General features: G+C 49.8%; 1 protein-coding gene across 1 annotated transcript; it reads right to left on the bottom strand.

The window, feature by feature from the left end:
• Positions 1 to 5,359: 5,359 nt before the first annotated feature.
• On the bottom strand, positions 5,360 to 6,365 carry GSX2 (GS homeobox 2). The gene is made up of 2 exons (XM_059818137.1): positions 5,885 to 6,365; positions 5,360 to 5,700 (listed from the first exon to the last, which is right to left on the bottom strand). The coding sequence occupies exons 1-2, from the start codon at positions 6,363 to 6,365 to the stop codon at positions 5,360 to 5,362; spliced, it is 822 nt and encodes a 273-aa protein (XP_059674120.1).
• Positions 6,366 to 22,174: the final 15,809 nt, after the last annotated feature.

Here is a 22,174-nt window from a genome sequence, read left to right as displayed (position 1 = left end):
TCCTGCGGCTGAACCGTCGGGCTGAACCGTGCGAGAGGGGAAGAGAGCCGGGCGCTGCCCGCGGAGCCGCCCAGCTCCGGGCAGCGCTCCGCAGCTTCGGCCGGCCGTGCCCGCAGGGGCAGCGCGGGGAGCCGCTCCCGGGGCAATGTCCCGGGGGGTCGGGTCAGCGGGAGGGGCGGGAGTAGGAAATTAGGACAAACTAGAGATTAATGCAGAGGGATTAGATAGATCGTCCCCTCTCTTTCCCAGCTCAAAAGCGGAGCTGCTGAGGAAGGGGAGTTTCCCACAGTCCCCCGGCCCGGGTATCAGGGTCCCTGGGCTGTGAGCCCTCCTCTCCGTGAGCTCCCAGGCCCTGGCTGACGGGGCCGAGCCCGCTCCGTCCACCCCAGGATCCGCAGCCGGCCGGGAGCGCTGAGCCCTTCGGTCTAGGGGCCCCTGTCCCCGAGGCACGGGCTCGGGACGTGTCCTGCCACGGTGCCCCGGCCACACCGCGGGTGGGAGCAGGGAGATCCAAGGGCTGCGCTCCCCCAGGTCCGGGGCGAGACGCCGGTGATGGGCGTTGCGGCAAGAGCTCCGGCAGCGGGGAAAGGTTTCAGCAGCGCCCGGGGGGTCTCCAGGGCAAGACTGGAGAGAGCAGCCGGGGAAGAGCGGTCCCTTCAGCACAGCCAAGTGCCGGCAGCCCGCAGCCCGCGGCCGGCGCTGCCCGTGGGCAAAGAGGTCCGACCAAAGCATGGGAGCAGGTTCAAACAGGGGATTCACAACCGGAGAGGTCAGTGCCGTGGGTGTGACCTCGGCCGTGCAGACCGGGCTCAGGGAGACTCTCGAGGCGGGTGTTTTCCTCCTCCGAGTTTTTTAATCGGAAAGAGTTAAATGGAATGAAAGGAAGCAAATAAATATCTAAGGGGGGAAGCTTCGTTGGAGGAATGCTATGTTTGCTCATCCGAGACCCCGAAGGTTACAGAGGGTCGGCAGCGGGGCCACTCGCACGAACATGACTCGCATCGCTCGTGCAGGCGCACGGGTGTAACCGCGCGCCCCTCCCCTCGCGGCTCCCTCACTGCGGGGCGGCCGCGGCCGCGGGGGGAGCTCAGCCCGGCGGCTGCCCGGCGGGTCCCGGCGGCCCGGAGGGCCTCGCCTTTGGGGCCGTCCCACTCCTGAAAGCCACCCGGGACACACAGCGCCGCCTGAAACCGCCACGCCGGGGAACAGGCAGCTCCTCCGCCGTCGAGTTATGCCACGACGAGTGGCTCCAGCAGCAGCGGTGGCAGCTAGCCGCCGGCTGCTCCTCTTGTCCTGACTGCCCGGAGCGGGGCACATCTGGTGGATAATGCACAGTAAGTGCAATAACTGCAGCTGGAGCACGTCGGGACCGTGCCTGGGTCATATCCGGTGCTAAAAACGGGAATAAGGCCGGGAAGTCGCATGGAGCCTCACGATGCGAGGGCAGTGCTGCAGCGGCCGTTTCAATCTCTCCACGGCTTCGTTCTCGACCTCTAAAGAGAAGCGAATTTATTGCTCCCAGGGGAGCGATAAAGATAAATGCAGTCATGCTTCCAGTGCTCTCAAACATCGCCGTGACAAGTACCAAGGAAAAATGAGAGCGTGGCATTTATTTCTTATTCACTGCACTTGCAACAAATAAGGCTTGGGATCACATTGAATGGTAGAAGGAAAAAGCTGTTATCTGGGTGCTGTCCCATGTCCCCCAGGCCTTTCGGCCTCCTCTACAGCTTCGCCACCTAGCCCTGTTGCTGACCATACCCTCTGCCTCAAGGTCTATCTCCACGATACCGTCTCTTTCCCCCTGTAGCCACGCTTTTCCAGCCAGCTTTTGGGCAAAAGACATGCCGCACTGCACCTGCCCCCCAAACAGGGGTTACCTGATTCCTGCCAGACTGGCCAGCCCACTGCCGAGTTCAGCAGAACTCATAGGAACTCAACATCTTGGAGACCCTCACAGAGCTATGTCAGCCAGCTGTTTGGTATTGATCACAGGGTTTAAGAGTTATGAGGGAATGAGCGTAAGTGGCAGACAGATAAGCAAAGCGACTGCATAATCCTTATTTCCTTAGAAAACTAACGATCAGAGGAATATTAAATAGGGAGCTGAATGCTGCCTGTCTTGGGCACTGAATGAGTGGGGAAAAAACCTGCACTTCACACTTTGTGGGAGAAAAAAAAAGAATAGAAAGAAGAAGGGGAAAAAAGGAGAAAAAACCCCAACACATTATAAGGTCAATTTGCCTAAATTTCTAACTGTTGAATGCTGGACTTTGAAACCCTACAATATGTTTACTGCAAGTTAGGGTACGTAAAACTTCCAGCAGTGCTCCTGTCACACTCTAGGTTCAGGTCGAGCTGGTAGTACCAGACTTTTGAGATATGTTGGGGCAAACTGTTGCATCATTCCTCTTTTCCAAAATGTTTAACATGAAGCATTTACTTTAAAATAAAAAGAAATCCAGTGATGACAGCAACGGTCTCAACAGTATAGCTTGTATGCGATAATAATATGCCACTATTTCCTTTCAACCCTTGAAAGAGACATGCAAACACTGATTTCTATTAGAAATAACAACTAATTTCATTTTCCTTTTATTTTTAAGACACTGTTAAATACTGCAATGAAGAGATCCCTTCTTGTGTGTCTTCTAGAAGCAGAGGAAAATACCCATCTGTTCACTGAGGTGCATATTTCCACAGAGTTACACTGAGAACAGATACCCTTTACCAAGAAATATCTTTGCGGTTTTAAAGTATCTTTGAGTTTTGCAATATCACCCTGTCTTAGATTTCAAAGAACGTGATGCTTTTTCTCCCCCAGCATAGCCTTGTCTTCCCAGGTTGCTGCAGGCCTGTTGACTCCCCCCTGTTACAGGACGGGGATGACACTGTCAAGAGGGTGGGCAGGACCTTCTGCGGTGCGAACGCCTCCTCCCAGAGCTTCTAGGCTGGAAAAGACCCGGTGGGATCATAGGAGCAAGCTAGACACAGGGGAACGGAAGCAGAGGAACAACAGTTTCCAGAGCCCACCTCAGCAGATTTTAGGGTAAGAGGAGGCAGCCCCCTCAGTTGGGCCCTCCATGAGGTCCCCTGGGAGGAAGTCACAAGGCCCACGAGCTTTTGGTCCTCTGGAATTCCCAGCCTGGCAAGTGAGGGGACTGCCAACATCCCCAGCCGCTCAGCTGGGCTGTGGGCTGCTGGCATCTGTACAGGCCCCCAGCTGAGGCAGTGAAATAGCTGTGAAATGGAAGAATGAGATTTTTTATTTGTTTTCCAAGTCCAGGCTAGAAACTTCAGTCCTGCCCTTGCTTCCCCTCCTGTCACACTGCGGGTGGGTTGGGCACTGCCTCTGCCCCAAGCCCTGCAGCTGGCCCAGGCTGTGGGGCAGTGCCCACACCAGGCCCTCTCCATCCTACCCCAGACGTGCCCATGCACCTGGTCTCTCCTCCAAGATGAGCGAGCAGTGAGAGTGTCACTATGCTGGGGCTGCATCTCTTGCCAGCATCCAGGTCACTGGGGTTATTCACGTTGCAACAGCAACCTCAAGCAGGCTTATTACTTGTTCTCTGATTAGAAGCAGAGCAGGCAAGTGAAATTGGAGACATACCCCTGAGCTGAAGCTCTGAGGTTAGGGATCAAACATGAGAAATGGTGGGATTATTCAGGGAATTATTTACCTAAAAGATTTTGCAATAGTTTCAGAGGCTGAAGTCAAAAGTGTAGGTGGGGTTAGTGGGAGACCCACCCAAGGAAAAGGTGTGAGTGAGGAATAACATAGTGTGCAAGAGGCGCTTCTGATCTGCTCATACGCTGTCTGCCAGGACTGCAAGAACTAGGAAAGAAAGTTATAAAGAAAGAGGCACATTTGGGACTGACCAGCCTCCATCCCACTCTGCATCAGCCCCCTGCAAGGAGCTCAGGACGAACCGCTCAAGGCGGAGGCAGGATGGGGCCCGTGGCCGGGTGCTGTCGCGCAGACTGCAGAGCACTTCAACCCCGTCTCCGCCTGACCCCACGAGTAGGTTTGCTCTCGGATCTGCTCTCTGAGCCCGGCCGAGGCGCCTGAATGAAACCGACGCCGAGAAGACTGGATACTGTCCCGGCGCCTGAGGAAAAAAAATATAATAAAAAATTCCCTGATTTCTGATTAACGCCATCCCGGGGTAACAGAAGCGGAGTTTCAGCCTGGTGAAGGGCTGATGCGCGCAGGCAGCCCCCCCCCCCCCCGCGCTGGGGGAAGAGCCGGGTGGTGCCAGCCGGGGCATCCGGGCCGGGCAGCATCACCCCGGCGCGGCGCGGGGTGTCCGGGCGCGCAGCCCCTCGCCCCGGCCCCGCTGCCGGGAACGGCGGCCCCGGGCCGGCGGCGGCCGGGTGTCCCCGGCGCGGTGCCGCCGGGCGAGCAGACGGGAGAAAGCTGTCAGCCGCGGCGAGGGCGTGCGCTGGCTCCGGCTGAGAAGCAGCACAAAGCTGCTCTGCTCAGAAAGGCGGCTTCATTTGCATTCCGCTCGGCCGGAGCGGGGTCCCCCACCCTCCTCCGCCCCCCAGCCGGCCCGAGTCACAGGGGAACAGAGAACATATTCGGGTTAGTAGCCGATGGCATTTATTTCTAGTCTTTACGGAGGGCTGACACATATACACCAATGCTTTCACCGTACAAAGGACTGCGAAGAAACGCACCCTGCCCCAGCCAGTCCACCTTCGCTGCTTGGACTAGGCTGGCGCTTGGGGGGGGGGGGGGGGGGGGGGGGGGAGAAAAAAAAGTTAAATTCTCGTCTGATCGCATTTATTTAAATAAATATAAATATAAGTTTTATATAAAACTATTCACAAACAAAACGCCGTCCCAAACCCAAACGACCGATCTTTAGTTCTTTCCTTGTTGTTGTTAAGAAGCCCGCCCAGGAGGTTCTCAGCCCTACAGGTTTTTGTTTGCTTTTCATTTTCTTAATGTCTCGTCTTTCGGTTCCAAACACGTTTTTGGGTTTGTCTTGTGGTTTGTTTTGTGTTTTTTTTTCTCCTTTAAACGGCCTGGTGGGAAGGCGGGGGGAGGCACCCTGGGCCGTGCGAGTCCAGTGCCGTGCTACATGTTAGGAAGAGCAGGTGCCCGCTCCTGGGGTTACATAAATAACGTTTTAGTTGAACTCTCACGACTAAAACATTTACGTTCCAAAAATATATTTATATATCTCTCTCTATTACTGCGAAGGGATGAAAATGAACCTCCCGGCCGGCGAGGGCCAGCCCGCTCCAGGTCGGCGGGCTGCTGTCCCTGGGGCAGCGGGGCCAGGTGAGCCGCCGTGCCGCCGCCCCGCTCCGGGCTGGGACCCGGCGGCGGGAGCGCAGCTCCGGACCGGGCTCATAACGGGGAGATCTCTTTATCCTCGGTAGCCGATGAGGGGGATAGAGACTCTTCGTCCTCCGACCTGGGGTAATGCCCCTGGCTGGTGCTGCACTTGCAGCCCCCGTGCGAGTTTCGCTGGGTGCCTTTGCCTTCTTTCTTGTGCTTCACCCTCCTGTTTTGGAACCAGATTTTCACTTGCTTCTCGGACAGGTTCAGGTAGGTGGCTATCTCGATCCTCCGCAGCCGGGACAGGTACATATTGGAGGAGAATTCCCTCTCCAGCTCCAAGAGCTGGGTGCTCGTGAAAGCTGTCCTCATCCTTTTGCCGTTTTGAATTTGGCTGGAATCGGACCCTCCTGGACGGGAGAGAAGCAAGAACTTCAGTGGGACGGGGGAAAGGAAAGGGAAAAAAAAAAAGAGAGAGAGAAAAGACATTCTCCCGCAGCCTTCCACCCCGGGGCAGCCGCTCTCCCTCGGGCGCCCTCGGGGGAACCCCTTCTCCCGCTGCCCCCCCTTCCCCGGCGGCCGCAGGGCTCCTACCCATGCCGAGGCAGTGAAACCTCCGGGGGTCGCTGACGCTGTAGGTGGTGGCGGCGCAGGCAGGTGGGTGATGCGCCGGGTGCCCCAGGGCGGCGGCGGCGGCCGGCACGGAGGCGGCGGGCGGCGGGTGCTGCGGCGGGTGGTGAGCGTGGCCGGCCCGCGGGCAGCACTGGGCCTCGCCGGCGGCGGCGGGGAACTGGCTCTTGAGCAGGGGGATGGCCGCGCCGCCACCGCCGCCGCCGCCGCCGCCGCCGCCGCCGCCGCGGGAGGAGTGCAGGTGCGAGGTGACACAGAGCGGGCAGACGCAGAAAGCGCCGCTCTTGCGGGACGGGCAGCCCGGGCCCGAGACCGACATGACGAGGGGGGAAGGCATGCTGAGAGGGATGAAGAAGTCCTGGCCGTGGTGATGCTCAGGCAGGGACGGAGCCGGCCTCGAGGAGTCTTTGATGATTAAGGAGTCGACATAGAAAGAGCGGGACATTTCGGAGGGCTGCCGAAGGCGGGGGCGGCTCTCCCAAAGTCGGGGTTTTCCTGCTCGGCCAAGTTGCCACTGAAGTCCTGGCGAGGCGAGAAGGTGCTTATGTTTGAGAGCTGAACAAAAGGGTCCCTGGAGAGGGCTGGTCTTAAAGTCCCCCCGCCTGGATCCCCTGCGCCGGGGTTTTATATCAACTATTTAAACACGTGATGGCTGAAAGCCTCGCAGATCTAAATCTCCCCGGCTTCCCAGGCCGGCAGGAGAGGCTGCCGGAGCGGGGGGGGGGGGGGTGGTGGCAAGCGGGGGGGGGGGCCCAAAGTGTGCGTGCTTGCTCGCTGCCCGATGACTTCAGTCCTTCGCCTCCGCCCCAGATAAATTATAGGAGCCGGGAAGCCGGGGAGGGGGCGGCTGCCCCGTGCTGCGCGGCGGCCCCGTCACACGTCGCGCTCGCAGGCACATCCCCCTGTCAGCACAGCCGGGGGGGTAAAATCAGTCGGAGGGAGTTTCTGCTCGGGGGGGCTTCCCAGAGGAGCACGCTCCTTTCCCCGCAGGAAGGGAAGGAGAGAGGGGAGCAGGTAATGCGCTGAAACAAGCGGGTCAACGCGACACCCCCCGGGTAAAGTGTCATCCGAGGGGCTGTGAATCCCACGGAGGCGCGGGGCCCACACCTTTCCCCGGTCCGGTCCACTCCCTGCAGCAGGACTCCTCCAGGAGACCCTTTCCGCACCGGAGGAGCCAGGGTCACAGATGCAGACATAGGTATACAGTGAGGGATCGCGCGTGTGTGCCTGTCTGTATATACAGATGCACGTCGGGTGGGCTGCTGGTTTTTTTTTTTTTTTCTCTCGCCCTTTTCACCCCGAGTGAATCTTGCCAAATTGGCAATTACTCCAACGGACAAAGCCTTCAAATATCTGGACACTTCTCAGCCAAACGGTATCAAAACGGAAAACTTCCAAGTGAACTTCCCCGACCGCTTCAGGGCTGCAGCGCGCGGCGCTAATGAAAGGCGAACGTGTCGGGGGGGAATTCTTTGATCTCCACCAAGTTTGCTGAAGCAATCATTCAAAGTAAAATTGGATAAACAGCTAAATACGGTCGGTGACTCCGGAGTATTTCAGATTGCATTAAAAAGCCAAGGTATTCGCAGCATATTACACGATTTTCCAATGACCTGTTTTATGGGAGTTTAAGAGGAGACTTATCGTTAATAGGGCGATCGCGTTCTTGTTTGGCAGATGCGAAGCGGCGTTTAAAACCGACCGCGGATCCCATCCCACTTGACTCGGGAAAGGGAAGCGACAATCGTGCTCTAAAGCAGAAAACACAGACTACGCCTGATTACCAGAGGCTGAGCAGAGGCTAGGGAGTGAATCAATAGCCGTAACGTTTTTAGAGGCGGTTATCGTGCACACGGGCCAGACCGGGACGCGGGCACCCTACAAGCCCTCCCGCACACCCATTCTCCTGCTGTTAAAACCCAGGAAAATAAAACGGGTGCCCGCATTCTGATGGAGACGGCATTTCCTCGCCCCTGGGACCAGCGAGGCTCTCCGGTGCAACTCGAGCCTTGTTAAGAGAGGGGCCAGGTCTCGCCCTGCTGTCCCGTCCTCGTCCCCAACCTGCCGCGGGCAGTGCCGCCGTGCGGGTCCCCCCCAGTCCCCAGCAAGGGCCGGCCCGACCCCAGCCCTGCTCGCCTTCCCCCACTCCGCCACCTTCCCGACGGCCCGGAGCCGGCACGGTGCAACAGTGTTTTTAGGGACACTCCGCACTCGGCGATCTGAGGATTTATGGATGGCAATTAAAGTTTTATGAATTGCAGCTGAGACTGGTTATGGAGCTATTTGAATGTGATTAGAATTCAATTAGAAAGTGTTTACCGGCCGGCGGGGCTGCGGAGTGTAAACAGACAGCTATTCCAGCAATGCGCTAATCCCGCGTCTTGTGACAACAATTAGGGACCCGCGGGGTTTAGGCGGGTCGGCTCCGACCTCACCTACTTTTCCCCAAACTGCTGCCGAGGGCTCAGCCGAGGCCCCGGAGCCCCGGGCAGCGGCGGGGCCCAGCACCGCTGCCCGCGCCGCCGCCGAGGCCTCCGGCCACTGAGGCGCTGGGGACCGCGGCCCCCGGGGTACGACGGGTGCCCCTCCCGGGGGCTCTGCCTCTCGAGCTGCGGTGGGGCCGGTGAGAGTTTAATCACGATCACAGCGCACAGGCATGGGCTTTGCCTGGCTCTCCCCGTTCAAAACACAGTTCATCTGGCGGAGGTTTGAATTAATCTCTGCCTTTTCTTTCTTTTTATTTTTTTCCCTTTTCTAGAGGCTATCTGGAAAAGTATAATAAAAAAGAACCCCACCGACCTCGGTGGAAAAAACTGTCTGCAGTGATAGAGTGGATCTGGGGAGGGGGCTGTCGTAAGGGAAGGCAGACAGAGCAAGACTCGGATCAAAATTGCAATTTGTAATTGTTATAATAAACCAAGTGCAGTGATAAAAGAGAGCAGGAAAAAAAAAAAAAAACAAACCACAAAGAAAAACCCACCCCTGAAAGCCAGAGCAAGAAAAGAAGTCATTTGAAAGCAAAGATATCCCAACCCAGGCGGAATGATGTAAGGCGTGCGCCCACATCACATCGGCCTCGTTACAATTTTATTTTTCAATAATTCTGTCCGATAAAATTTCATTGTCCATTAAGTAATCCCCGAAATGAGAGCTCTTATGAGCCTATAATGAGCTCTAATTGCTACGACTGGGAGAGCCACGTGGAAGGATTTAGAAGGTATTAAGCAGTTGGGTACAGAGCACAGGCTGTTACCTAGCCATTACTTTCATAATTCAAGGAGAAAATTAGTCCTTTTAAGGGAAAATCCTTTGATTCCCTTCATTCTGCTCGGGGTGACAGAGTATAGCTTTGTCTGCCTTTAGTTCAAGACAGTGTAACAAATGAGAATGTAACGAAATTGCCCTCTTTTGAAAGTGGAGCAGTTAAAAAAGAACATCAGAGCCGCTCCCCTGGTCCGCCGAGCGCAGGACTGGGTGCTGGTCCCTCTTTTCTTCCAGATGTCTCTAACACCTTTATGTAGAAGAGATTCACGGCTTAAATGACAAAAGCAACTCTTTCCCTTCCCTCCCCCAACCCCCGCCGCTCCCGGCAGAAGAAAAAGCCATGCCCGCCCGCAGAAAGCGCCGGCTTTCAGGCGCGCATCTCCGCCGAGTTCACGGGAGGAGCTGCCTCCGTGGAAAGTGCCGCAGCCCGGGGACACGTTTCGAGCACCCAACCACCCCCGAAAAACAATCTCTGCAGAGCGGCCGTGGTGGCAAACATCACGCCGAGGTGACTTGCGGTGGCGCTGGGCAGGATGCGCCCCGGGCTGGGTCAGCTCCCGGCCGGGAAAGCCCCTCTCAAAATAAAGCCCTGCGTGGGTAAGCGAGGGGCCGCGGGCTCCTGCGCTGTAATCGCATTTAATCGCTAATCTAACATTGATTTCCTATTAGTTTCCAAAGCGATCGGCGATCTCGAAGCCGGGTTTTGTGAAGGGAACGCAAGCAAAAGACAAGACTTGCCCCCAGCTCCCATTAAGGAGGTCATTATAAAAGCGTGAACAAGTCTATTAATGTTTTATTGAAAGCGCATCGTTAACTTGTATCCATCCTTTTCTGAAAGTGGCATTGTGATATTGCTGTCTGTGGCACATCTTACCCAATATAGCCCGAGATTTCTCCATTATCTGTAACCAAGCAACACTTTCTGAATACCAAAAATTGAAAAGAACCGCTTAGTCTTCAAGAAAGTCCTCAATAATAGTGGAAAAGAACAAAGATCCAGGAGACAACAAAATGCCACAGGGGTGACTTTTCATGAGCAATTATCTCTCATTAATCAGAAGAACAGCTGCAATATTAATTTTCTCTCTTTCTTCCTCTCTTTTCACAGTCCCCAACATTTGAATAATCATAAATTTTGATTTCATGGAACAGCAACATTGCCAGCGACTTCGAGACACAAGCTACCTACGCAGGGCGCACGCTTTGCACATAGCTCTTATTTTAAAGCTGCCAAAGAATAAAGTAAAGAAAAGAAAAGAGAGGAAAAGTTTGGGCTGGGCTGCTTTCCCCCCTCCCCTTCGCCCCGGAGCACGGATTAAACCCGCAGCCCCTTCCCTCCACCCCTGCCTCTTTCACTCACGGAAAGGAACGGGCGAATGTACCGAGTCTCTGCGCTAGCTTAAAGCGTGGGAGTTTCAACAACCTCGCTGTCCATTTAACTTCCAAACATGAAGCCAAGCGTTGTAGATCTGTCCAAAGAGACAATCTTTGGGCGTAACACACATTGTGAGACATCAAAAGGCTCTGGCGTTATATGCACTAAGAAGCGCATTCAGCAAGAAGGGTGCAATGCCTCCCTTTTCAGGGGCTCAGCCGCTGATTGTTTAAGCAGCGACGTCGCCGCGGCAAGAAAACCGCGCTCCTCCAAAGATGAGGATGTAACATTAAAACCCGCTTTTTTGGATTTCAAAGAATCTTATTCACGGCAGGGGCCGGCGACCGCCACGCCCGGGATGGGAGCCGCGCCCTGGGGATGGGAGCCCGCAGTGCCGCCTGCCCAGCTCCTCGCTGCCCTGGGGGACAGGCCAGAGCCGAGGCCGAGACCCCGCCACCCCTCAAACTCTGCCCACCTCCGGGCACCCGCGTTTCCCTCCTCGGCCCCGGCGGGCAGAGGCGCGGAGCCTCTCTCCGGAGACCTGCTCGCAGCCCGGCAGCGGCTGGTGGGCTCACCCAAGGATCTGCGGGCAGAGAAGGGGGGACCCTGCTTCTCCCCCTTCCCCGCAGATGCAGCTCCCCGGTGCCCTTCCCTTCCGCGGGCGATTTCCTTTGCCCCCATCCCCGGCCATAAATTACCCCGCCTCGAACTGGCACGGCAGCCCCCCCGGGAAATCTGGACGTTTCCGAGGAAATGGGGAGGTCGGCTGAGAGACATGCGGAGTCCCCCCGCACAGAGGAAGGACAAGTTTTTGGCTCCCCTTCCCCGGGACGGCCGAGCCCCTCTTGCCCCAGCGCCCTCCCGCACCCCGCCGTGTCTGCCACCGGCGGAGCAGGGGTGCTGGCAGGCGGCGGGGTGCGGAGCTTCGGCCCGGCAACCCCGGGTCCTGCCGGAGTGTGAGCGGGTGCTTCTTGCTGGGGAGAAACCTGTCCCCTCCTACACCCCCTCACAGCCCTCGGAGAGGTCACTCTGCTCCCGCTTCACGTTGTTGGTGCTTTTCACGAAGTTGTTTTTCACCCGATTGGAAGCAAGCTTCTACGCGAGTCCTTCAGGACAGCTGTGATCACTCGCATTTCAGTGAGTGCTTCAAAAAAGCCCCAGCAGCCTCCAGCCTGCTCTCCCCTCACATCCTGGCTCTGTGTCCTCTACCTTCACCTGCAGGTCTAGCGTGAACAACTGTCTTTAATGTACTGACCAACGAGCAGGTCTTAACTCTGCTATCGGTTTTTATTTGGAGTGGGAACTTTCATTATTCACTTTGCAAGGTTCTTCCTAAGTGAACCAGGTCTTTACTTAAATAAGTAGGTGTAAGCCTTAATACTCTTCCTCTTCAACCCTCTTAAAAAGAGTGTTAGCCCATTGATGGATTGCCTTCAGTGTCTGGATGCAAAGGAAGCTTCTCGTTTGAGCCTTCTCACCATAGTGAAGTCTACAATGGTGTTTCTGCACTGTCCTCCTACAAGAGAGCGTGTGGAGGGGCCAGAGGAGGAAATGCCCAGTGAGATTAGTTATCCGCAGTCTTGTCCGGTATTCCTTTCAGCCTGGCTTTGCCATGTCCTTAGTACTCTTTAGATATGGGGCAGCATTGGGCCAGATGCTCCAGGCAGTCTGGGCCCTGGTTTCATTAACGACCTTTGTTTAGAGGTCTAGCAGCTAAAACGGTTGGTTAGCTGCTACAGGTGACCTGTATGAGGGAATGCTGTCATGGTGGATCTTTAAGGGGATAAAGCTAAACCCCTGCAGCAACCTCAGTGGAGGTATATGGTGGGAGATGGAGCTGAAACCCTAAGCTCATGTGAGTCAGAGCAAGGATTCAAAATGCTGCTGTGGGCTCTGGAGCATGCCAGCCATGACCAGGTTTGTTTTTTCATTGATGTATGACAAATCAATACGAGAGTGACACTTCGTAGTAATACAGGCCCTATCCAGCAAAGAACATGAGATTCTGTGTTATACTAAACATCCTATTCCATTTCTGTCCTTGAAATTCAACCCTCATGCATTTTGATCCTTAGGGGTCATGCTTAGGTTGAAGCATTCTGCTTGATAGTGACCAAAAAGCAGTCTTCTGAATTTGCTACAGGAGGAAATGCCGCTTTTTTTTAGCCAGATTAACGGGAATGGCCATTAAACGCTGCTTGTGAGAAAAATGAAGAGGCCATCAAATGTATCATCATATTATAGGAGCTACCTGTTTCACAGTCTGAAAATTGTATGAATTTTGAGTCCACTTCATCTAGTCTAAATAAATAAAATAGTTATAATTTCTTTCCTTCTTCCTGTAATGAAAGTATGGATGTGCGATAGTTCAAGAACTGTAGAGTGATGAAGGAACTACCTAAAGGAGAGATAACAGTACTCCTGCAGACTCAGGAAGCAGAGGGGAATACAGTTAATGACGGAGTTCCTCAAGGATAAGTCTCAGAAACAGTTGAATTACTTAGTTTAAATTGTTTTCTTGGCACAGCCAATAGGACTTCACTATTCATAAGAAAGAGGTGAAGTCAGGATCTGTGGAGACTGGACTGCCATACTGGAAGAAGTGGATTCTCCGAGGAGTAATAGAAATGCAATGACAAAGCCAATATAAGTAAGGAGCTCCATGGCTGAACATGACATTGTGACTGAGGCACCTGGGCACATTAATCCACCTTTACGAAGCATCACTGTGGCATGGAAAGGCGACAGGTATCACAGAGCATAACTGGCAAGGCCATCCCACTGAGGAGATGGAAATACTAACACCACCATGCATGGGAAAACCTTGTCTGGGATAGCAGACAGTTTTCCATGTCCATCTTGGAAAAGACTAAATCAGAGCAGGTCCAGAGAACAGCTTGAGGAGTATACTATTAGAGGAACATGGACCCTCATGAGAACAGAAAACTCAAAGAGACATGACTGTTACTTATACCAGTGGGGTAAATATCCACAAGAGAGAAGAGCTATTTCATCTAAAGAAGAGTATCACCACAAGAACAGATGGATATACTCTGGCCATATAGAAATTTAGCCTGGAAATAATAAAAAAAAAGCTTCTAAGTATGAAAGAAATGAAGTTCTGAAACTCATTGTGGGATTTACCAATGGGAATATTAAATAGAAGTAGTTTTAAGAGAAAACTTGACACATTTATATAACAGTGCCTGAAGTTATGGGATTTTTTTCTGGAGTGAAGACACACACAAAGACTTCTTAATATCCATTTTGACATAGTACTAACTTAAAATTAAGTTGTTGGTTATTTGAGGGAATGTATTTTCTAAGAAAGATACTGGTCTGGTATTCCTAGAAACTAAGGTCCACAGAGCAGCTAGAGCATGGCTGGAAACAGCACTCTACTGCATCTTCCCTGTCCTCTATCCTGTACAATCCATGTTCATTGCCTGATTAGCGTTCTGGATACAGCCTCTGCTCCAATAGGAACTGCTTTTGGGTTTTTTTCCTTTTTACATTTGCTGCTAAGATAATGGAAGACAAAAGCCACGTGTGCCAAAACGGTGGGGTTTTTTTCAGATGTCAGAATAAACCTTGGTCTGGTGTTGATATGATCTGGAAACCTCTACAAGAAACAAACCTACCATCTCATTTCTTCAGCTCTCTTTTCACAATATAGGCTTAGCTTTATCCAAGCAGCTGTTAGGTGAAAACAAATCTCTCATGCCTGTGGCTGGAAGTAGCCCTTTTTCAGTTTTATCCTTTTATATATATTTACATCTTCAATTTATAATAAAGGAACAAACCCAAGAGTTTCAGGAAGCAGAGTCTCAGTGAAGTACAGGCTAGAGGTACCCTACCTCTTGCTTTGCTAGGAAGAAAGTAAAATTAAAGAAGCACACAATATGAACATGTCAAAATGGAACCAAAATGAAGATTTTTATTAAAACAGTATCAAAAAGTTTTGCATAGCCTGCTTCTTCTTATTTATAATGAATACATTGTCCAAGCTTGTATTTGAAGCTTTCTCTTTGAAAAATCATAGCAACAAAGTAATTTCACATATTTTACTATCTTGTGTAAATATATTAGTTCAAAGCTTATTTAATCTGCTATAGTGTTGAGGCTATGCCAAAATCTAATGAAAAAGAATGACAGAAGTCCTGAAAATTAGTTTATAATGTTCAGAACACTATTCTAGTTAAAAGGAAAGACATTAAAATGGAAAAAAAATACAGTATGAAGCTTCTGAAGAAGGAAGAAGTGTTGGAACCTAAACTGCCAGATGTAATCAGGAAGGTATAAGTCACAATTTAAAAGTGCAAACAAAATACAATTACTATTATACATTGACCAGATGAAAAAACATCAGCCAAACAAGAGTCTAATGCTTGAAGAGCAGCCCAGAGTCAAGTATCTCCACTTTAGCAGTCCGTGCGTGTTCTCTCTGTTACCCTGCAGCTGAGCCAAAGAACCAATACTCCTGTACGTCTAGAATACAGTTAACACTACAGTGTGTAAGAGGTGTGACTGTCTGCACCCTCAGACATACTGAGACAGACTTACTACAAGTCAGAAGGTGGAAAGGTTTGGGTAAAATACTACTCTCAGTTACAGAGCTGTAAGACAGTTACTCTGCAGCTATTCTGAATGGTGCAGTGGGAGTAGAATTTGGCCTGGTGTTTTCAAAGGTTAGTTAAACAAAATATGACCTTTTTCAGGCCAGGGGAACAAAAGAGGTCAGCTCATTCTCCAGAGCTACAAAAGGTCTTTCAAGGGTACCAAAGAAATAAAACTAAAAGCCATGATCGCACTTCCTAGATGCACACATAGAAACAACGCTTGTGTGTTAAGGTATCACCCAGTGGGAAAAACCCTGGGAGCTTCCCAATCAATGAGAGTCCTGCCAGTAATTCAGCCACTATGGGAAAGTGTACAAATTCAAACATATGGTGTACAGATTCAAACAATCAATTTTGTCCAAAGTTCCAGAGCAAGTTAGTTGCGGAACTGGGATTTGACCCAAAGTCTCCTACCTTTCAGCATCTTGCAGTAAATAACAGTGCTTTATAAGGGACCTTGCAGAATTGCAAAGAGTTTGCTGAATCTGATTGCACTTTAGTAACTCCTTGGGCAAAGGAAGCCAAATGCAGCTTCCCCATTCCTTTGTGGGCAAGAGTTTATAGAGGTTATTTTCCTGCTCACAAGGACATTTTGGTATAAGTTGTCCATTGTGTACAAACAGATCGGTTACCCAAACGTCTCTGATGTCATTCTCTGCTGCAGGTTGGAATTGTTACTCTAGCCTCTTCGAGAGAAAACAACTCTACTCCAATGTCTTAACCAAGCTGCAATGAGATTTACAGATCTGATCACAAAGTGCCTTTGAATCACGTGTGCAATTCTTTCCTCTGCTGCTTCTTCACACATGCATCAAGAAACTGTAGCATTCATATGGTGATGGGAAAAAGCACAGATTTTCACTCTGCTACCTCAGGCCCGATGCTTAGGGCGAGACTGCTAGCAGCCAAAAATGAACCTGAAAAAGGAACTGGATCCCGAAGAGAGGCAATTCCTCTCTTGCTTTGAAAGGAAAGTAAGTTTCTTTTCAGGTTGCAGATTATTCCCATTTCTCATGCTTTACCACAGAGGTTGGAATTGTTATTTGTTCCTTACCTTCATTGAGGACCTCATGCTCTAGGAATGTAATATATTCCACTATAAGTGCTTCTGTCACACTTTTTTGTCATGCTTTGTGGATCATGCCTCATACTATCAGAGAGAAAAATACCTACTTGGAAGCAGAAAATATGTTATTTTAAAGATGTTCAAAAGGAAATAAAATTGTCATATCTGAAAGAGACAGGTGCCAGAAATCTCTCTTTGCTTATACACAATAGGAAAGAACGTGTTAGCATGCCCAAATATTAATGAATGTTAAAGTGTTCAGAGGAAATCTCAATCGTTCATGTTTTGGTGATTTTAAATGAAAGACATCCTTCCCTGTTCTCTTTAGATCAACATTTGTCACAGTAATTAATGAGGAAGTAATTATAATGTAATTTGTCAGAATAATCTGACAGGCAAAGAATTATGTTCTCAATCCTAAAGGAATACATAGTTCTAGTTTTCCACCAGATTGGGTACATGTGGGTGGCATAGCAGAGGGTATTTGCCTTTAAGCAGGATAAAAATTTTGGCACTTTCTATTCTCAAGCAAAAATGGACAGAGGCATTGTCTAATTCTCTAAAATATGTTACATGAAGGAATTTTATCTTAACAACAGATTAGTAAATCTGATTTTAACACTTTCTTCATATAAAAGCTACTTCTTTTTATAGTGACCTTGAGACCTGCCATTCAGTTACAGTAGTTAAGTAGCCACTTGCTGTTTCTTTTAAGATGGTGAGTCAACAACTTAGTCATTCAGTCATATTTACCAAGAGAAAAATAACTGTCCTCAAAATAAATATAAACTATGAGATGAGGCATCAAAGGATGGAAAAACAAAGAAACAAGGAAAAATAAAGACATTAAAATCCCTGCTGATATTCAGGGGGGTATGATTGTTCACTCCAATAGCAGCTAGAAGAGCCCCACATTTGTCGTTGGCTTGTTTGTTTTCTATTTTTTTTTAGGACAGAAGTTGACCACAGCTTTACCCAACTAACCGCATCTGTATCTCTAACAGATACAGCAGAGGATTCAGCCCACAGTATTCCTTGATACTTGTTTTCAGCACTTCCAACAGATATTGTTCTTAAAGGTGATCTTCTGAAGAAAGGTTTGATATTGCACATTTGCCATTTTAAGAATGTCTTAAAACCCTAGAACTTGCTGTTCCATTTGTATGTTTATACAACTGTGTTTATGTTTGGTTTTAGTGGACTTTACGCTTCTGTACTTGCAGCATTGAAAACCCCCACCAATTTCAATGCTACATCCACCTCACATACAATGAAAACCAGACACTTTCTGTGTGTTTCTGTTTAATTGTTGTGATTATTAAAAAAAAAAAAAAAGGCAGCAAGAATTCTGCTGTATTAGATTCTCCTATTCATGGCAAGGGAAGAAACAAGTGACCATACATATTTCCTGTCAGTGAGTCCTACACAAAAAAACCCCCAATGTCATGCCTAAAACCAGCCAAGAGTTTATCTTGCCCGTAGGTTATGTGGAACACAAATAGGTCTTTAAGTCGAGCATATCACAAATTCTTTTTGGATTAGGAGATTCTGCCTCCAGTAACGTGCTGTCATGTGGTCCTTGAAAGAGCAGGAGTATCCAACTGCACCCATCCACAATTTTAAGACTTGAAACTACAAGGACTGTATTCTTCATTTTGTTATATGTTAAGGAAATTCTGAAAAGGAAGTACCTGCTTTTCTCTTTACATAAGACCTATGCCTTCTGTACTTTATTTATGACTTATAGTCTCTTTCAGAAATACTATTTTCTGTATAGATCTTTTGAACTCTCCTCATTAACCTCATATAAATGCAATATAGGAAGCTGGACCAGAGGGAAAACAAAATAGATTGCTCAACAGGAGGGAAAAAGGCTAGTAAAAAATAAAGTGAATTGGAGCTATTCAACATATCTTTTTACTCTAAGAGCTCACCCAATTCTGCATCATAAAGTCAGCAACACAACTCTGACTTATTGTAATGGTTTGGTGTCACGACTTCCCTTTGCTTTTCACACAGAAAACCTTGGTTAGTTTTCCTGTGGTTTTACAGACATTTTGTAAAATAATCAGTTAATCAGCAAGAAACAACGCAAAAAAAAAAGGTCAGAGAAACAAATACAATCCTGTGGTTCTAACAGTAAGTTCTGCTGTGCTATTTGTAGCTACCTACCCATTCCCGAATTTGCCTTTCCACATTTCTGCAATACTGTAACTAAAATCTCATTTTTAGGTTTTGTTTTGTTTTATTTTGTTTTATTGAAACTCAAGGGGTGGTGGTGACTGATGCCATTATCAGGGATGTTTACATTATCAGTAGCACTTTAGCCAGGCTTGTCGAGAGCAATGGGACATTTAAGCAGGACAGAGGAGCCAACCCAGAGATGAGAGGCTCTGTGTCAAGGGAAGAGACTGGTGTGAGAGGATGTCTCGGGGCAGAAAAAGCAAAGCACAGTCTCATGTGAGTATCCTTGGAGTTTTGCTACAGTCCTGTACCTTTGCTAAACTCACTCTGGGGTGTCAATGAATGTATGTAATAGTATATTATTTCTATCTTCCTCTCTCTGGATTCCATACCCTCCTATCCTCCCTTGCTTGTCCTCTTCCCTTGCTATCACCACCCACTCTTGTTTTCCTTCTTACTACCTCTCTTCTCTTAATTAATCAGGGGAAGAAAAAGAGAAGCCGTTCCTGCCAGCTTTGCTTTGCTGTCAAGTGGTGGTAGGAGTTCAAAGAACAAGGTTACTCCTGCACCTGCTGATTGTTCTTTGATGCCTTGTTGCGTGAAACAGTTTCCTTCAGAAGTCCAACAACATACTAATTAACAAAGGAAAGGACAGGGAGAAACAAGCCAAAGACTGTGGGAGGAATGAGGCGAGTGACAACAGAGAAGATATTAGAGGGAAGCAGAGGGAAGAAGCAATGACAAAGGGGGAACTGGGAAAGAAACGCACAGAAAAAGGAGTGGGACAAACAATAAAGGAGAGGAAAATAAATAAAGCAGGTGGCAAAAGAGAAAGAGAGGGAACTGGAAATGAGCTACAGAAAAGGAAATGTGATGACGATTTAAAGTCCCCTTTAGATTACAGTACGCAGTCCTTACAGAGCAACTCTGAAGACAGCAAGTACCTCGGTCAGAGAGAGTTGTGCAGGGCACCGGTTCACCCCCTCAGAACTGCTAGGTGCAGTAAGCAAATTCACAGGAGAGGGCACTCCTACCTGGAACAACAGCACAGCGCCCTTCAAGCTGGACTTTAGGCCTACCCTCTTTTATTTAGATATAAAGAGAGTAAATGGCTTAAAAATACAATCAGTATGAGCCTGGCATTACTCTCACTGTTCCCAGAGGAAGGAGTATCTACTTGCGAGATACTCCTTGAAACAGAGGAAAGGCCCATGGTAAGACCTTTTTCAGTGTGTGGTAGGATGCCAGCTGGACAAAATGGGGTTTACTTGCTGCCTCTAAGGGTGGTCCAGTACTGCTGAGTATTGAATGAGCCAATGGTGCCAATGAGACAGAGACACAGCAATCTCATGATTAAGGCAGTTAATTTCTGCCTGAAAAACAAGACTCTAACAGTGCCCACGTGAGATGATGAAAATGTTACTTAAACTGAATTTTTCATAGGTGGCTGCTGGCTGTGTGTACTTCAGTTTTAGTGCCTGTCCCAGAAGTCTTATATGCTGAAGTACCTTGCACTCACTGTTGCAGTCAGTCGTGATACTTTGAGCACAGCAGATACCACAGAACACATGCTGAAATGTCATGGGCATCTCAACCCAGAAACTTAGCGCTTCCGCTTAATATCTGCCACAGCTCTTCATGTTAGAGGCTACCGCATACCAAACAGCTGGAAACAGCAGACTGTGGAACAGGTATTTGTTAGGCAAGCAACGTACACCTAATGCAATGATCTAATCGAAGGTCCTGGGACTGACTTTCTCCTTATCTCAAACCCATCAAGCGAGCTAACCAAGCTTGTCACGCCATGCAGCACGGGGATCTTGGACCTCAAACGGGATAGCTGGCCCCTGCAGCATGGCTACAAGGGCTCCAGTGCGATGTAGGTAAGCCCACCCCTTCAATGTCATGTCCAAAATTTCCAGCATGCTGCGGCACAGCATTAACTCTGATTACCTGGCTGCTACTGTGAAATGGTCATCTGAAAACAAACAGGTTACCCAATCCATCTGTAGAGTGAACTAGCACAAGGAGGCATAGCTTCACTGAAACCAGTGGGTTTCCTCTTGCTTTTGCTACTATTAAATTTGGTCCATTTTCTCAATTTCAGGACTGTTAGACAGAAGCAATGAGTCATCAATCCCGCTAAATCCTATTTCTATGTGTGAGACACATATGCAAGAACAGTAACTAGGTAAAAAAAAAACACATGTAGCATACTAGTATGAAAGCAAACTACTACTCAGGGGAATTCTGTGTTATTCTGTAGAATTATGTTACTTGGGAAATGAAACCTGTTACAAGTAGCTCATGACAGAAATACTGTCACACTTTTCCACTGTGACAGTAAAAGACGCTGCTTTTTTCCTTTACAGCAAAGACAGTGTCATGGACTATCTCACAACCACACTGCTTCTACCTCGGTTTTACATAGAGCAGTAAGCACCATCACATCTTTGTATACGCTTTATTCCTGAGAAATACACCACGAGGATCTTCATGAGTAATGGAGATTAAGTGGCAACGTAGTCTTTCAGAAAATAAGCTGATCAGTATATATACTGTAACAAGACAGGAAAAAAGAACTGCAGGTTTCGGAGGAAAAATGATCTAATATGAGAAAGGGGCTGTTGTAATTAAGATATATGGTGTAAAGTACTAGGAAAGAAGAGCAGAATGTAGAGTTCTCTTCACACTCATGAAAAGCAGGTTCAGCCCTGAACCGTTTGACTGTTTGGGTCTGAACACCATGACATTATCTATACATTAAATAGTGCTGCAAGTACATGATCCACTAGTCCACTCTGTCAAATAAAAAAGATCTGCTCTCCCTTTTTAAAATGTCACCCAGCTACTGCTAAATCCCATGTCAGCGCTGCCTTCCCCTGTTGTCACAACAGCCAACGGCCTACCCGTTGCTAAGGCCATTATGCTCGCACTGGCATTTTCCAGCCTTTGCTTTAGGTTTTGGTTATGACAAGTACCAAAACTACAGAGAGAGGACAAGAGTCCCATTCATTTTTATGGTTTTCTGGTTAGCTTTCATATATATAGTCCTAAAAGGGGCCATTCCTCCGCAATTTCGTTGTTTGTCTGCTCTGCACTCCATGCAAACAGCAGTCTTGGCATGGTGCCTTCCATGGAAGGCTGAAAGGCTACTGGAGGGATAGCAAACCCAAACACTGACAGCACCAAGGGACATGCAAACGTTTGGCACCAGCCTCCATCTGAACAGGCCAGCCTTGGTTAGGGGCCGCTTCCCTCACATCCCACTGAACTAAGCCAGAGGGCCCAACGGCAACCCCTCAGCCAACAGCAGGCTCCCAAACCCCTTGGTTGTTTTCATGGATGCCCAAAAAGGGGCTAAAAAGAGGGGAAAGATAGCACCCGGCTCAAACAATCCAAAAAAACCCCCAGGCAAAGCACCACGAAGGGTCACAGTGACACAGGGCCCTGAGGAGGACAATGATCGCCCCCGCCGCCTCAACCGCCGCCTAACTGCCGCCCGCGCGCCCCTCCCGCCTCACGCTGAGGCCGGCGCGCGCCCCGCCCCGCCCCGCCCCTGCGCGGCGGGTGGGCGGGGCAGGCCGCGCGGCCGGATGTTGTTGTTGTTGTTCCTGCCCCGCCCCTCGCCCCCTCCCCCGCGGAGGGTGACGGGCGCTTCCTCGCCCGGAGCCGCCGCCGCTGCCTCAGACGCCGCCGCTGCCGCCTCGCCGCGGCTCCACTGCCGCCCGCCGCGGCACCGGGGC

Source organism: Gavia stellata, chromosome 5, assembly GCF_030936135.1.
Source record: "Gavia stellata isolate bGavSte3 chromosome 5, bGavSte3.hap2, whole genome shotgun sequence".
NCBI lineage: Eukaryota > Metazoa > Chordata > Aves > Gaviiformes > Gaviidae > Gavia > Gavia stellata.
This window is presented reverse-complemented; position numbering and strand designations above follow the sequence as displayed.